The sequence below is a fragment of the Lissotriton vulgaris genome, chromosome 1_1, assembly GCF_964263255.1.
Source record: "Lissotriton vulgaris chromosome 1_1, aLisVul1.2, whole genome shotgun sequence".
Taxonomy (NCBI): domain Eukaryota; kingdom Metazoa; phylum Chordata; class Amphibia; order Caudata; family Salamandridae; genus Lissotriton; species Lissotriton vulgaris.
Window position 1 is genome coordinate 406,260,048 of NC_141685.1, and position 17,794 is coordinate 406,277,841.

The following is a 17,794-nucleotide window of genomic DNA, read 5'->3' on the forward strand; positions in this document are numbered from 1 at the left end:
TCATTTTAGTCTCCCCATTACTTCTGCTCCCACACACTATGTTTTCACTTCCTCCACCTCCCCCTCTATCACTATGATCCGTTCTGATACCTCCCATGACACGGTTAATAAGTGTAATACTCTCAATATCAACCCTGACACACTGTGCTTTCCATCTCCAAGTGCCAGTAACTCTAATCTGATTGCTTCTCCTACTCTGCACCCAATTTTGTACCCCAGCTCCTCACCTTTTAACCCCCTACTACCTTCCTACTCTCCTATCTCTCCACCCATTTCACATGATAAAGTCACTTGGCCCTCCACCATTCAGCCTCATATGTTTTCTCTTCAACCTCCAGCTCAGAACCTGGACAACCCTCCCAATCAATACAATAACTGATCTCAAGCGGGGGTCTGTCTCCCCATGCAATCTTTTCAAGGGTAAGGGACCCCACCCATTATCTTTTTCTGGGCTGGGACTTGGTTATGATAGCCTCCACCTGCTTGAGGAGGAATTGGTTGACCTCAAGCAGGATCTCCTTACTGTAAAGGATAACCTCAAGACTCTCCTACACTGCTCATTGAAGACTGAGAAGTTGTGCAAACTCTGTCCCTCCTTTGGGCCTGATCTACCTACTCTTCCAGCAAGTATTAAATATTGTGGAGTGGAAAGGTCTTCTCTCACTAACCTTCTTAACCCACGCTGGCCGCCTCGACCTCTTCCTAGCCACCAGTCCTTAGGTTCTTGCCTCAGTTGTCGGATGAGGACACGCTTGCACTGTTGCTGTCGTATGATGGCTCTGCAGACCCTCCATTCAACATACCAACATCTCCTCTGACCCTGGTAAAGAACCTAGTGTTAACATTAGATCTGTGAATAAGGATAGCCTACCTCAGATCACCACTTCTCACCCAGTAGAGGCAACTACCAACTCTCATTTCAAATTGATGCGTCTCAACTCAGGATCAGCAGTGAAACACGCAGTGGATATCTTTGAACTCATCATCTCACAAGCATTGGACCTCCTGATCCTTACTGAAACTTGGCTCAATGACTCCTCTCCCCAATGCTTTACATCTTAATTCCTTCTGCTTATGTCATAATCAAATGAGATAGGCCTGTCAAATTGGAGGGGGTGGAGGGTGGGAGGTGGGCATTGCCTGCATCCATCGCTCCAGCCTCATTTTGAAGCAGGCTCAAAATGCTTGGAAGTCCTCTCGTGAGCATCTAGACACCGAGATCTGGAACAATGGCAAGATTGCTTGTGTGCTTCACACAATATATCACCCCCCTGAGGATAACCTGTGTTTCTTAGAGCAAATGATGGAGTCCATTTCCGCTTGCTCGGTCATTCACCCTAACCATATTTTCCTCAGTGACTTCAACCTTCACTGGAATGACACAAATGATCCCTTAGTTTGCACCTTTAAGGATTTTCTCTTTGACCTCAACTTCGTCCAGGCCTGCAATGGACCCACACACAACATTGTACCCTGTGATTGGTCGGATCATCACCAAATCTCCTTTCACATCTTGAAAAATGTCTTGCTCAGACATGGTCAGCCACTTACAAACAAACAGCTGGTTTACACTCTGAGAGACTTCAACATCAATAATCTAACTAACAAGAGCAAGAATCTTCTTGAACCTCCCCCTAACATGAACAAAGTGGACGAGTTGATGGATCATTACATCAAGTCTATGTCAAGTATTCCGATCAAACAATCCAAACCTTATTTCAATGGCTCCCTTAAGGAGGAACGTCTCAAACTTAGGATCTCTGAGAGACGATGGAGAAACGCTCCCTCCACGACTAGTCTCAATAGGTTTAGGAGGTTGAGATGCGCTAACAACACACATATTCGCAGTACTAAAACAGATCATTTCAGGGCTCAGCTTGACAGTGCTAAAAACAGACCCAAGAAATTGTTTGAAAACATCAAACTTCCAGCTAACCACTCTACTAATCTTATTCCGGCACTCAAGACTCCTGGCCCCAGTAAGGAGGACTTCTCAGCTCACTTTTTAGAAAAGTCTAGTATTATTGGACTGGATCTACAACGTGCCACTCTTAACTTGCGGTCTGTGAGCTCCCTTGCTACTGCAATACCTATGACAGTGAGTGCGCCTCTCTACTCAATAGAGTGCACTCCCAAAAACAATGCCTCTTGGAATTCTTCCGGCTCCCGGATGGGGCGGAGCTGTTACATTCTTTGGCGTCTTTAAAACCCTCCAACCATTTCAGTGATCCCATACCCACTAAGGTTCTCAAAGATCTCAACTCGGCCATTCTCCCTCTCTAGACCCAGATCATTTGGCAATCTCTCTTGCAGCGGAGGATTCCTGACTGCCCTAAGATGGGGCAAGTCATGCCCATCCCAAAGAAGCCAAATGCCAACTTAGCGGATCCCAACAATTTCCGTCCGATCACCAGCAGCATGTCTTTAGCTAAATTGCTCGAGAACTGCGTTTACACACAGCTATGCAACCACATCGAGAAATTTCAGCTCCTTGACCTTTACCAGTCAGATTTTAGAGTGGGGCACAGTAGAAAGAGCTCTAACTCATATTGTTGATGATGCCTTGAGATCTCTTGACCAAGATGTTGCTTGTCTTCTGATCCTTCTTGACTTGTCCTCTGCATTTGACACTATCAAACATGATAACTTGATTACTCTTCTTCAACATAGGATGGGTTTATCTGGCCCTGTCTTAAATTGGTTCGCCTCTTTCCTACATGACCGTACCCAAAGACTCAAAGTCATCCAATCACTTGCTGCTGGTACCCTGGTCACTATCGGGGTACCTCAAGGTTCGGCACTTTCGCCCACGGTCTTCAACCTCTTCATGAAACCTCTATCTGATATTCTCCACTGGACTAGCATTCAATACAATATGTACGCGGATGACACTCAACTTTTTTGGAAATTTCCTTTACAGATGACATAAAAACTCTTAATGGGACGCTTCTAACAACTCAACAATGGATAACGCATAATCATCTGTTATTAAATACCCTCAAAACAGAATTTCTCCTGATAACCCCCACCCCGTAACCACCCAGCACATATGCAAGACAACTTTACACACTCAACTGCACCCCTCATATTGTTGACTCTGCTAGATCTTTAGGCGTCAACCTGGACAAATACCTAAATATGCAAGCGCACATCAGTGCCACCACTAGGAGTGCCAATCATCAGCTCAACACTCTTAGGTAAATCAGGCCTTTCTTACCTCCTGAGGACATCCAGTCAGCAGTCCAATCCTAGTTATCTCACTACTGGCATATGGTTTGGTGACCCTAGCTGGGTTTCCTAAAGCTAGTTTAGCTCTGCTAAAAGCCACTCTTAACGCCTCTGCCATACTCATCACGGGCTCCAGAAAACATGACCATATCACACCTGACTTAACTGACTTTCCATTGAAGCTAGGATCCGTTTCAAGATAGCCTGCCTGAGGCATAAAGCTATTCACAACAACACCCCTGTTTACCTGGCAAAAAAACGTGAGCTCTCCGGCTCTAGTCGGAACTTAAGAAGCTCTAATACTCTACTACTGAAACCTCCTAAACTCAACAAGAAACAAACTTACAACTGTACCTTCTCTGGGCTCGCTCCAAGAATTTGGAATGCCCTTCCGCCTGAGTTCAGATCCAACCCATCAACTGCTTCATTCACAAAACATGTCAAATGGCTACTCCTGAATGAACTTCATCAGCAATAGCCCTGATGCCATTTGCAAGTCACTTCCTTCTCCTGTTTGACAATCATTTTACATATCGGTTCAAAATATGTTTTGTTGTCCTTTTGACATACTGCTCTGCTAGAACTGCACTGCGCCTACCAGTAGGGCCGATACCAGTTGATCGCTTGTTATTTCGTCTTCCCCTTGCACCCCCAAGTAATTTTTATGTTCTAGGTACATCTTATGTTCCTTATTGGTCTGAACTGCTATTATCTCATGCCAATGTTCGTTACTTTGTACAGCGCTCTGATACCTGTTTGGGTCTTGCTTGCGCTCTATAAAACTTTTCAAATAAATAAACAGCAGAATGTGATTTGTTGGCAGTCAAAGTACTTAGAAGAGATCCTTAGAATTGTAGTGACAATTTGGATGCAAAGCAAAAGTTTGAGGAATAATTCATGTTGGCACAGACTAAGTTGGTGCAAAGAGTTTGTCAGAATGGTCTGCAAGCAGTGTTCCCTTGAAGGCGTGCTGTCAAGTTCAAAGGATACACAGGAGCGGCCCCCTCAGGAACAGAAGCTCTTACCCCAAATCCTCCCCAGAGGTAACACCAGGGACAGGGACTTCAGCAAACGAGTTATTGGAATCACCTTTTGAGAAAAATCTGAAATAAATCTTTGGTAAAAATTTGAAAATCCCAAAAAACTCTGAACTTCCTTGACTGATTTCAGGGAGGGCCAATCCTGTACTGCCTTAACTTTGGTGGTATCCATACTCACTCCATCAGGGGATAGCACAAACCCCAAAAATTATACTCGAGTAACATGAAAAGCGCATTTTTCCAGCTTCACATAGAGGGGATTCTCTAGTAGTTTAGTCAAAATCGCTCTCACATGAGGGATGTGCTCTTCCTCACTATTCGAGAAAATTAGAATGTTATCTATGTAGACAACTGCAACTCTGTCCAGAAATTCTCCTAGTACATCATTTACGAAATGCTGAAAGGCAGCGGGAGCGTTACATAATCCATAGGGCATTACACAATACTCAAATAATCCATATCGCGTTCTGAACGCCGTTTTCCATTCATCTCCAGAGGCCACCCGAATCAAATGATAAGCCTCTCTGAGATCCAGCTTCGTATAGATCTTGGCATCTTTAACTTGATCGAGTAACACCGAAATCAACGGGAGAGGATAACGGCTCTTAACTGTCACTTGGTTAACCCCTCTATAGTCTATACAAGCCCGAAGATCCCCATCTCGTTTTGGAATGAAAAACAGAGGAGATGACACCGGAGACTGTGATGGGCGTATGAATCCATTTGCCAGATGTTTGTCCAGGTATTCTTTTAAATACCGATTTTCTTTTTCGGTGAGGGCATAGATTCTGCTACAGGGTAAAATGGCTCCAGGCTCAATTTAAATTTTACAGTCATAAGGGCGATGAGGAGTTAATTGTTCTGCACCTCTTTTGTCAAAAACAAACGCTAGATCTTGATATTGCTCGGGAATTTCCTTAGTTTCCAAGGCACAGATTTGAGTAGTGTGACCGGAGGCTAAAATCTTTACTGGAGCTGACTCTTCCTTAATTTCTTGAATACCAAAACAATTTTCTCTGCAATACGAAGAATCCATTTCTATGGTTCTCTTACTCCAATCTATTCGTGGGTTGTGTTCTGTCAACCAAGGCAGACCAAGTATCAATTGAAACTTGGGCGCATCTATTAAATTGAACGTTATCCACTCCGAGTGTCCTTTCAACCCAGTTAGCAATACCATCTCCGTTTCATGGGTAATTGGACCTGACGACAAATTGGTGCCGTCTGCTGCTTGAACTGCCTCCGGCACAAGTTTTTGGACTGGTCGAATTCCATTTTGTTTGGCATATTTAAGGTCACAAACGTTCCCTGTGACCCCTGAATCAATCATTACTGACACCTCATGTAACTCATGGTTACGGAATTTAACTACAAAAACAGCTATCAAATGAGGAGCCGCAGACTGCAAGGTATTCATAATATGTTGCCTTTCTGGAGTCATCTTTGAGAACGCTTCCACCCGTGCGACTCTATCTACGGGCGAAGCCGATCTTTTACTGGCAAGAAGGGTCTTTGGTCTTTTTGAACACTCTTTAACAAAATGTTCTGCACCCCCACAATATAAACATAGTTGAGAACTTCTTCTCCGCTCTTTTTCTTCTTTTGTAAGAGGTCCCCGCACAGAGCCTATTTGCATGGGTTCTTCTGAGGAAGCTGCTTCCGAACTTTTCGAAGGTTCACTTTTCACCCTGTCAAATTGTGGAGGTATGAAGCTAAAATCTTTCTTCTTTTCATTCCGGCGCTCACTGAGCCGATGATCCAAACTGCAACACCAAATCTATAAGTTCAGAAATTTCTGTAGGTCTTTGAGGAATTTGAGCTAAGGCATCTTTAAGATCATCTCAAAGGCCTCTGTAAAAGATTGCAGCTCTTTTTGTTTCTGGCCAATTGGTTTCCACCACTAACTTGTTGAAACTTGCTAAATATCCAACCAAATCTCTATTTCCTTGCTTGAGATCCAACAACTCATTGTCTGTAGCCTGCGATGCTGACCTACGATCAAATATTCGCTCAAATTCTACCTTAAAGTTGGCGTAGTTGGTTAGAATGGGATCCTTCCTGGTGACCAAGGACATGGACCATGCAGCCGTATCTCCTGTCAAGTACGACAAAATGAAGGCCATTTTAACTTGGTCGTCTGTAAAAATGACAGGACGACACAGGAAATGTAATGAACATGTGTCAAGAAAATTTGCGCCTTCATAGGGTCCCCACCATACCTCTCAGGAGAAGCTAACGGAATTACGGGGGAAATGGAATGGATCACCTGGGTGGAGATGCCCGCTGAGGACGAAGGTTGGGATGTAGGAATGTTACTTTTAAATAGTGACCCAGACGATTCTAAATCATCTAACCTTTGACGAGTTTGAGTGGACTCCTGCCTTGACCTCCTAACTTCTTCTCTCAGGGCTTTATTTTCTTCTAAGGTGTTATTAAGCTGTTCCTGCATATTACTCAACACAGTAGTTAAAGCTTTTAGGTCAAAACTCTCCACCATTTTCTGCTCAGGAGGGGGCCTGAATCCTCAATTAAGAGGTGGACACTTAAATCTGTCAAGTTCAAAGGATACACAGGAGCGGCCCCCTCAGGAACAGAAGCTCTTACCCCAAATCCTCCCCAGGGGTAACACCAGGGACAACCTAGAATTCGCTGTCCATAGAATTTACCCGTGGGGGAAAGGGGAAGTGGAAGACAAACAAAGAGAGACTTGCTTCGGACACTGGCTCCAACCTGGTCTGGTCTGGAACTGCGCTGCAAGGCAAAATTCTTATTATTTCCTGACACACTAAGTAATGTATTAATTGCGTTCTCTATTCTTTTTAAAACTTAGAGGAAATCCTTACCAGTGTCTAACTAGAAGCTAGCTCCTCCCTAAACATGTTTGTCTGGAATGATGCACAATTTGATTCACTGAAAGAACAGGCTGACACCTTAATGAAAACTGAGTGTTGGGATCACCATCGAAGTCTCCACCAAAGGTTGCTAAATCTATTCAAACAGTCTCTGAATTTCCTTGAAGGGGAGCTGACAAGAGGGAAGTCAAACGGCCAAGTTCATGAGCTGTCAGCTTCGAAAAAACAGGTGCTTAATTGTCTCTAACAGTACCCGGGCACTGATTACTCTGAAGTCTCTGCTGTATCAAGGCTCACTGCTCTCTGAGATTAACCAGTCTCATTAGGCTCAAGGATCCTCTTTTACTTCTGAACTCTTGTGGTCCGAAGATTACATCACCTCAGTCATAGCCTCGAGACTTGAGATAATATCGAATAAATACTCTTACTTGAAATTCGAGGTCTTCTCTTGACTGAAGACTCTCCCAAGAAACCTGCTCCACAGCTCCAAATGAACGCTCTACACAAGCGTCTCCAACACTCTGCTGCACAAATTCTCTGAGGAGAAAAAGTTAATTACTAAACGCTCTTTTTACTTGAGCCAAACAGTCATTTCCTTCTTCCCAAATTAATTGAGAAAAGAAGGCAGAAACGAATTCCTTCAGCAACACTTCTTTTTAGTCAGAAATGACAGCGAGCGCTGAAAGCTCCTGTCGGACGAAGGAAGCCGGTTGAAGTGCGCAGAGCGAGGCACGCGCATGCGCATTACCTACAAATCTCGCCACTGCACAAACAACTAGACTGCTACATGGTGCTTTGTTCAGTGGGGACCGGACACTGCCTTCCCAACATGGCTGAGCACTGCAGCACATCAGTAAACACTGCAAAGACGTTTTCCAGCATGGGCTTCTTTTTGCGAGTTTCTTCTTGTGTGGCACGTGGATCCTGACACGTGCACATGCGCGCCCGCGCACCTCGGTACTTTCTAGTGCGCAGTTCTGTGTGTGTGGCGAGCACATACATCCCCGAGACCATCGCGCCGAGAAAAAAGTTTCCAAGTTGCATTGAAGAGGCATTTAGCAAGTGCTCAGAGCACTTGCCAAATTTATTTTGTTTTCTAGAGTGCTGCCGGGCTCATTTTGTACTTTTGTTTAAGTATTAATGTTAATTTCAGAGCCCGTCACGAGCTGCGATTAACACGAATGCTTTAAACAAAAGCACACAATCTGCCCGCAGCCGCACTCTAGAAAACAAAAGAAATGCTGCACCAAACACAGCATGTGCTTTTAGAATAACCTATTAAGAGAAGAAATGCAACAAGTCAACAAACACAGCACACTATGTGTTTGTAGATATGTTGCATTTCTTCTCTTAATAGCGCTGGGCTGCAGGGTGATTTTGTGCCTTTTTTAAAGTTTCCATGTCAATTGCAGCTCATGATGGGGCGCTGCCATTAACATGAAAAAATTTACAAGGGCACACAAAGTATTTTGGAAGTCAGTATTCCCGCACACCAACAACAATTCAGTTCTACTTCCTACTGGTGCTACTCACACACCAATATCTGTTGCCCGGATAACATTAACAAATGAGGCTTCATAATGTCAGAGTGCATGTCCCATTTATTATTCATGTAGCTTTCCTTTTTAGGTGTGTGTAGAGTTATTTTACATGCATTTCCTGAAGGTGATTGACCAACTAAAATTGTGAAAGAATAAGAATATTTTTAACTTTTTCAAGCACAACCTTGCCCCGGTCCCCCCACACTCAGATACTGAACCCCATGCATTCAGTTGGCAATCCTGTGTGATACTCAACTGTGCAAACAAGTGAGTGTCAACCTGAGCCACCAGAGAGCGTCTTTAAAGAGGGGCTTGCTGCGGATCACTGGGCTTTTGGTAGTGTGCGGGGCTGATTGCAGGAGTGCACTTGGTTTAGATGGTGCTCCCTGAAAAGCAGCACTGCCGTTTTCAGTGTGTGCTCTCCTCTGAGAAGGTGGCTTTGCAGCTTGGCTCTGTGGTTCATGCGATGGGCCTGGCTGCTGTAGGCGTGCATGCTACTCGGATAAAATAATGTGCTCTGGGGTCAGTGACATGTAAAGAAGCCGTGTTCTAAAATGTGCAAAGAAAAGCATGCTAAAATATATATCCACCCTGAACGGCCCAGCCATGCAAAATGTTCATTTCATTCAAATTACACTAATCTGACATGTAATTTGAACTGAAACATAGTTAAATATCCTGATTAAATAATCTGGAAACACAACTGGACCCAAGCACGAATTTTATGTATACTTAGAATAAATGTAACACCAGAAGGGCAGAGCAGTGCACTGCAAAGTGTAGTCCCACACAATCTGCGCTGCCAGAGCAGCACGCGGTCTTTCATACTTTGTTCAGAGAGTGCAATAGCAGCGCTCCCGTTTCCAGCTTGTCAGCAACTTCACAGCGCTATAAATGTGTGACTTTTCATTTTAGTGCTGTGATGCGGATCACCACACTAAAATGCGTTAGTCCAACGCCTGATGCGTGATCCTTGGTTGGGCTGCACAATCACCCCACAGCTGCGCTCTATTAAGAGAAGAAATGCAGCAAGCCTACAAACGCAGCATATGCTTTCAGTTGAAATAAGTTTAAAAGTGGAAGCACAAACCATTTGTCTCCGAGCCATGCATCTTCTGTCATAAGCACTTCTCCTCCCTTTTTCCACAAGAGTAGTTAAAGCATGAATGGCAAAATATCCTAATTTGCAAATGTTTTCTATATAATTCTAGTTCTGCAATATTTACTGCATAATGCATCATCGGCTGCATAATTTGACTTGTGCTTCTGCAAAGTGGATGGCCCTTTGCAAAGGTTGACTGATCACCTTTGTCATTGCTGGATTTGTATGTTACACTGGTATTATTAAGGCAACATTTTTCCAGAAACTGTTAGCATGTGTAAAAAAGTAAACATAATAAAGTGTCCGAAAATATACTGCATTAGGCTGCAGTCTTTTTTTTTACTGCATAATTTAGTCAACATTGCGGGATAATGTTGTCCTCCATTGCTGCATAATTCCAGTGGTCCACAGCTGGCAGCACATGTTAAAAGTGCTTGTGCATGAAGGAGAGAGACTGTGAATTTTGTGAACTTAGTTTGGTGTGCTTGTAAATCCTGCATTGCCGACCCCTGGTGAGTTACAGCTACTACTGCTGAAACCAGGCCAAAGGAGGTACCAATGAGTGAGGTAGCCTGGCCTCAAGGGCAGGGCCCGCTTTAGCGCTGGTGGAGCCCTGTGTGACAATGTTTGTTGGTGCCCTCCCCAATTACTCCCTCCGCCACTGATTCCCTCATTACCACCCTTTAACAGTGCCCCTCAAGTTTCCATAACCACACTCTCACTCAGATGAAGTTAACTTGATTTACAGCACCACTGATACCAGTGTAGGGTGTCAGAGCACTTTACATCACACTCATTAAACAGAGAAAATTAATCATACATGTGTAAATCTCTGTATAGGAAATATTACATAAGACAAAGGACTACAAGGGGTAGGAGTCACATGACATCCATACAAGTAGGCAGTATAGTTTAATAGTGATTGGTCTGGAGAAAAACACTGAATTTAGAACGTTGACTCTGATTTTAGAACGTACTACCATGATTGGGGGTTCTCTTTAATAACCAGAATTGATTTCTATTCAAATGAACCCTTTTTGCAACATTAGGATAATCAGGCTGGGGAAAAACATGCAGCTCTTACACGATAGCTCCCTGTTCTATGTTAGAATTTTGACTTATAAACTGCCAGTACCAAAAGGATCTCACTGACAAAAGCAGTAACATTATGTGCACTTTGTGATCTGGATGGTACATGTTCTTTGCTGCAGGCAAATTAGCCCTCTGCGCTACCTTTCCATGAGTCAAAACTGCCACACAAAACTCCTCTGTTCATAATGTGCACTTATTATGGTTACCACTTAGTACATATCTTAGCGGAATTGGTGGTGGCAAACTAAATATTTTATCTGTATCTTCTGAGAATTTTTGTCCCCCATGAAATGTTATCTCTGTCTTTCTTTTATACCTTAGTTATTTCATTGTATTGTATTGTTAATTATATGAATTGTTCCTGAGGCAACTTGTTGCTATTATTGTTGTTATTATCAATATGGATGACTTATGTCAGACAATTTTAGCGTGCTGGTGCTGCCTCATTGGCAGTGTGCCTCAATTTCAGTATTGTCAGAGGGGTGCTAGAATGCGTGACTAAATGCATTTTAATACAGTGAATCGGACACTCGCATTAAAATGCATTAATCGAAAGCCAGATGCGGCCTTACTGTAACCCAGCCCTGAAACTGCAAAAAGTAACATTATAATAACTATGTTATTATAATTTTATTATTCCTACTCAAAGAGAGCATTTGTTAAAGTTTTCAAATTATTCGCAACACTAGCCATGAGCTGAAATTAACATGAAAACTTGAACAAATGCACACAATCACCCGCAGCCCAGCTCTATTAAGAAAAGAAATGAAGCAACATAGCTGACAAGGTTTCAAATTGCTATGTGGTACAGTTTCAAACCTGCCTTAACACCATTCAACTGGATCTGTATGTGAGGAAAAGCACTGTCTTTTCACTTTTTGAGGCAAAAGTTTGGAGTGATATTTGGCGTTGCACTCACACACGCGCTCTGGTAACTGGCGCACATAACCTTGGTTGCAGCGCACATAGACCTAACACTGCTGCACTCGGAGGAAAAAAAAATGAGGGAACATTGTCTGTAAGTGGCACATTCAGGGTTCAATTCTCTTTCAGGACTCAGAACAAGAGAGAAGAGATTTTGTTGTCATGGTGGTGGTCAGATGGCGCAAAAAGGGAATTATGGTTGGTGATGTATGACAATATCTCTCTTCCTCCCCCTTCCAAATCATTTCCCCTTCCCTTGGAAAACCCCCAGAAATTCCATACTTTCCCTCCCATCTCCATCACCGAATTTCACAGTCTTCTCCACAAAGTCAGTTCCGGGTCCCCCAAGGACTGTTGCCCCCCACATATTTTCAAAGAAATCTTTACGCACTGCCCTGATCCAGCCCTGGCCCTTCTCAACTCCTCCTTAACATCAGGTGTTGTTCCAGCAGTTTTTAAGCAGGCTGTAGTGTTACCCATCCTGAAAAAGCCCAGCGCAGACCCACTTGTGCTGAGCAATTATAGACCTATTTCCCTCCTCCCTTTTCTGGGAAAGATCTTAGAGACTTACGTTACCAGGTGTCTGAGCACCTTTATGGAGACTTCTTTTTTCCTCGACCCCCAGCAGGCGGGCTTTCGCCCCCTGCACTCCACAGAGATGGTGATTGCTGCAGTAATGGACACACTTAGAACTGGGGCCGACAACAACATCCCCCAAGCCCTTGTACTGTTAGACCTGTCGGCGGCTTTTGACACGGTCGATCATACTATTCTGATCGACCGTGTCAGCAACGCCGGCATTCGGGGCATTGCCCTTGACTGGGTCCGATCCTTCTTGCAAGGTCGCTCCCAGGCAGCCCACCTCTCCACCTTCTCTGCTCCTTTTCTTCCCCTCACTTGTGGTGTTCCCCAGGGGTCTGCTCTCTCCCCCCTTCTCTTCAATCTATACATGCAACCACTTATGGCTTCCCTTCGTCACTCCCCTGCTACAATATATAACTATGCAGATGACCTGCAATTGATCTTCTCTCTGGACACTACACCTTCCTCCCGCCTCAACTTCCAAACCACAATGTTATTCATCTCGGATTGGATGGCTCACAGCCAGCTCAAGTTGAATCCGTCTAAAACGGAACTTGTCCTGGTGGGTGGTCCTACCAATCCATGGGATGACAATTACTGGCCCCCCTCTCTTGGTCCCCCCCCTCGCCCGGTCAGCTCTGTGAAAAGCCTAGGAGTGATCATCTCTGAGGATCTATCTATGAAACCTCAGATCTCAGCAGTAACATCATCCTGCTTTTTCCAGCTGCGCAGGATTCGCAAGATCTGCAGATTTCTAACCAGAGAGGCACTCATACTAGTAATACTGGCTTTGGTCATCTCCAGGGTTGACTTTGCTAACATCCTGTATGCGGGGATTCCTGTCTACCAGCTTCAAAAACTTCAGTTAATCCAGAACCAGGCCGCTCGTTTGGTGTTCCATCAACCCAAACACCAGCACGTTTCCCCCCTTCTGAGGAGCCTTCATTGGCTCCCAGTGGCTAAACGGTGCTCCTTCAAACTCGGATGCACCCTATTCAAATCCCTTCATAACCACGCTCCTGAGTTCATCTCCTCCAAGCTTAAGCGATACCTCCCAACTCGCAATTTACGATTTTCCGCCGATAATCTTTTATGCATTCCATCAATCCGCCGCAAAAAACACGGCGGTCTACGGTTCTCTTTTTTAGGCCCTACCCTTTGGAATTCCCTCCCTTCCTCCTTTCGCCACTGTCCCTCGTATGAGCTGTTCCGAAAAACCCTGAAAACCTACCTTTTCAAGGCGGCCTTTGAGTAAAACCTACTGCCCTGGCTAGCTATGTCTGTTATGAGCGCCAAGAAACCGTCCCGGTGTACGTGCGCGGTATAAACTTTTTAACATAACATAACATAACATTACGGGTGACTGTATATTGCTTATCAGCGTGATACCTTTATGTAGTTTGACCAGCAGGTTCTCGTTCACTGATATATAGATTTTTTTGCGATTCTTTCATTGTTTTCAACTTCTTTACAGCAGTTGGAGTTGCGCTTTGACTCCACATGTGTTAAATGTTGATTCCGTAGTTCGACTGCAACACACATGGCATGCATGAGCAGTTTACTTGGACAACGGCGAACTCCCTGGGAGAGCACTGTTGATCTTCAGGTTACTTATCCTCTAACACGTCGCCAGTTATAGCGTTCTCCCCAGCTTGGGTGCCTGCCAATGACTACGCCACACATGGAGCTTAGTTTTACACGTTTTTATTAGTCTGTGTGTAACTACAAACACAACATTCTAAAGTAGCCTTCAATGCAATCCACTCTAACACTTACGTCACAGTTCTATGGAGTCCCTAAGAGCCAAAAGGGTTTGATCATTTCTAACTTTGCAGACACTACACCCAGGATCAGGCATTGGGGTCAGAGCGGTCAGAGCTGCCGACTGTAGAATTTTTTTTCTTCATTATTCCTTATGAAAGCACATTCAAATATATAAGTTCTAACTTCCAGTTGTACAGCACGATCACTTTTAGTAAGTACTTCTCAGTGCAGTGCCATAATGTGCCCAATTCATGTGAAAGCTTTCAAATGTTAAAGAAATACACTTTTTTTTTTATTTGATGGTTACTGTACCTTATTTTACTTGATGTTTATTGTACGGTTACCCAATCTCTATGGGATATTTCGTTCTTTTTAACCACGTCTCACCCTGCCACGACACTCAGTGACCCCGCCTCATTATGGTACTCAGGATCGCCACTCCCATACTTTTCTTTACCGAGTTCCATTCCCGCAAAGAATAAACTGCTATACTCAGGCAGAGAAACGAAAAAAAGGCCTCCACCAGGCATGAATTACTCACGACTGAATACACTCGGAATGCCTGGCATGCAACCACTTGAGCGCAGTGGTAAACCATCCGTTTTCCCGTTGGAGAATATGTTTTTTTCGCATAGACAAGTTGAGGATGCAACACGTCCACCTGCGCAGAACGGCTGCGCACTCGAGGCGGCAGTACAAGTTCTCAGAGCGTCGCCGGGTTGCTATGGCGACCCCTGAGTGAGCGCACGCCTCTTGGCAGGTTGGCCGTCTTCCCGGACCTGGCTGTCAGCGTGCGAAGAAGCCACGGCTAGCCGGACAGACGGCGGCCACCCATGGCGACGAAGAAGTTCGAAGGTGCCCCCTTCGGCTCCCAGGCTGCAAGGTGAGCTGACCCGCTACACGCTGCCCACAGCATCAAACATGTTATCACACTATCTTCAGCAGTCTCTTATAATTTGCTCCGAATGTGCTGAGTAGAACAATAGGTAAAATTCACGAAGAATGACATTCTCTCTCAATTTATTTTTAAATGAAATATCCAACAAAATATCATTACATTTATGTTTTTCTGTCTGCAATCTATTATGTTATTTTAATCATTTTAAAACTCTCGACTGTACGGGAATGTCCACTATATGGGCACAGACACACACCGACCATGAAAGTTACACTGTAATGTAATTTAAACCTTGTTGCATTATATTATATATTCTAATTTATGACTTTGTCAGGTAAGCACAATTTTGTCGAAATTCTCAAGATTTTGTATGAAATCACCACTATTCCAGCACGTCTCGCGATTTGATCACTTTTGCACGATGGTACATTACTCTTGATATAACTAGACTGACGATTCTATTTAAGACAGAAGACTTATTTGGTAACAAACTCGTGATCTCACTGCTACTCTCATGACCGTAAACTCCCTTTGGATATAGAAGAATATATTTATACTTTGCAAGACAACACATTAAATGGTTGTGCCATATTTCGACCTGTGCATTTTCTCGAACAGCTAATTAAGTGTATTAATCTGCACCTCGCTTGCTTGCACCATTGTTGTTTTGACTTAAAGTTAACTGCGCGATACCCCCCGGCGCCCTGCTCGACTCCCCCCTCCATTTTGGATCTGTTGTTGTTGTGCTCCGTGTTGACCTGAGCCCGCCCCGCCTCCCAGCTGAGCCGCCCTCCCACGCACTATTTACAGCGCTCCCTGTCCCAGAAGTGCTGTGATCCCTCTTTGCATCTGCCCTGAGTGGTCGCTCCCCTGCTTCTCCACCTGAAGCGGTATCGTTAATCTGAGCAGCATTGTGTGACTGTACCCTATTCGAACTGCTAAATATTTGTATTGACCTCGCCTGCTTGCCGGTATCTTTAAATGCGCTGCATTGATTGAGTGTGCCATATTTCGACCTGTGCATTTTCTCGAACAGCTAATTAAGTGTATTAATCTGCACCTCGCTTGCTTGCACCATTGTTGTTTTGACTTAAAGTTAACTGCGCGATACCCCCCGGCGCCCTGCTCGACTCCCCCCTCCATTTTGGATCTGTTGATGTTGTGCTCCGTGTTGACCTGAGCCTGCCCCGCCTCCCAGCTGAGCCGCCCTCGCCCCTCCCCCTTCCCACCATCCATATATGACAGCAGCCCAAGCGCGCAGCGTCCACGCGCAGCGACCGCGCCCAATCCGCGCCGAAGGTGCGCCAAAGGTAAGCCCGTCTACGCCCGTCCGCGCCTGGACCGCGCCCAGCGCCAGACCCCCTGCCCCTCGCGCTGCCCAGCCCTCCCGCATTACCTACGATGCCGCCACCCTCCTAGCCCTTAACCCCGGTCGCGCCCCCAACTGCGTCCAAGCCGCTCCTGGACACACCCATGGACCTTTCTCTTGCTACTCCTGCAAATTCATCGGCACCGACAACATCTCCGCTACGACCACACCACAGATTCCCGACCCCAACCACCTAAAATGCATCCTTCTCAACACTCGATCGGTCCACAGACACGCCATTGACCTATGGAATCTACTAGACACCATCTCCCCAGACATCGCCTTCCTAACAGAAACATGGATGAACGCTTCCTCCGCCCCAGACATCACCATTGCCATCCCTGAAGACTATAAGATCACACGCAAGGACCGTACCGGCCACACAGGAGGAGGAATCGCTATCGTCCATAAGAAATCAATCCACATCTCAACCAGCTCTGACGTCAATCTCGCCTACTCCGAACACCTCCACTTCCAGATCCACATCGACCCCAAGACCACACTCAGAGGCACCCTCCTTTACAGACCACCAGGACCCCGCGCAAAATTCAGTGAAGACATCACGGACTTCATCACTCCACACGCGCTCCCCTCCAAAGATTACATCCTTCTGGGAGACCTCAACTTTCACCTTGAAAAGAACAACGACCGCAACACCACCACCCTCTTGGACAACTTCGCCAACCTCGGACTTAAACAACTGGTCACCTCCCCCACCCACATCGCAGGTCACACACTTGACCCCATCTTCACCTCCAGCAATCATGTCTCCTTCAGCCACACTACGGATCTCCTCTGGACTGACCACAGCTGCGTTCACTTCACCTACAACAAGCCGAAACCCACCAACCACCTCCAACCAACTCTACAAAGAAACTGGAACAAAATCACCATCGACCAGATCTCCTCATCGCTCCTTCTAAACACCCCAGCCCACTCTTCTAACCCAGACCAAGCCGCCGCCAACTTCACCCTATGGTTATCCAACACCGCCGACACCCTAGCACCACTGAAAAAACGTCCACGCAAACCTAGCAGCAAGAAGGCCTCGTGGTTCAACGATGATCTTAAGAAGTCCAAGAAACTCTGCCGCTCCCTTGAAAAGGCCTGGAAAAAAGACCCAACCACTAGCACCAAGGACGCCTTCAAAAACGCCACCCGCACACACCACCAACTAATCCGAAAGGCCAAGAAAACAGCATTCAAGGATCGACTAGACAACAACGCCCACAACAGCAAGGAACTTTTCAACATCATCAAGGAATTTACCAACCCCTCGGCCAACTCCAACGACATCACCCCCTTCTCAAGCCCTCTGCGACTCCCTAGCTTTATTCTTCCACAACAAAATTGCAGACATCCACAACAGCTTCGACAACCAACCCGGAGATCAACCCACCCA

At 45.3% G+C, this 17,794-nt stretch overlaps 1 protein-coding gene across 1 annotated transcript in view; it reads left to right on the top strand.

Moving 5' to 3' along the window:
• Window positions 1-14,898: 14,898 nt before the first annotated feature.
• The window catches only part of CIMAP2 (ciliary microtubule associated protein 2), a 183,698-nt gene continuing 180,802 nt past the window's right edge, over window positions 14,899-17,794 (top strand). The window contains exon 1 of the mRNA XM_086936212.1: window positions 14,899-15,008. Within this exon, the coding sequence (XP_086792338.1) occupies window positions 14,959-15,008 (50 nt within the window). The 5' untranslated portion in view covers window positions 14,899-14,958. The remainder of the gene's footprint in view (window positions 15,009-17,794) is intronic.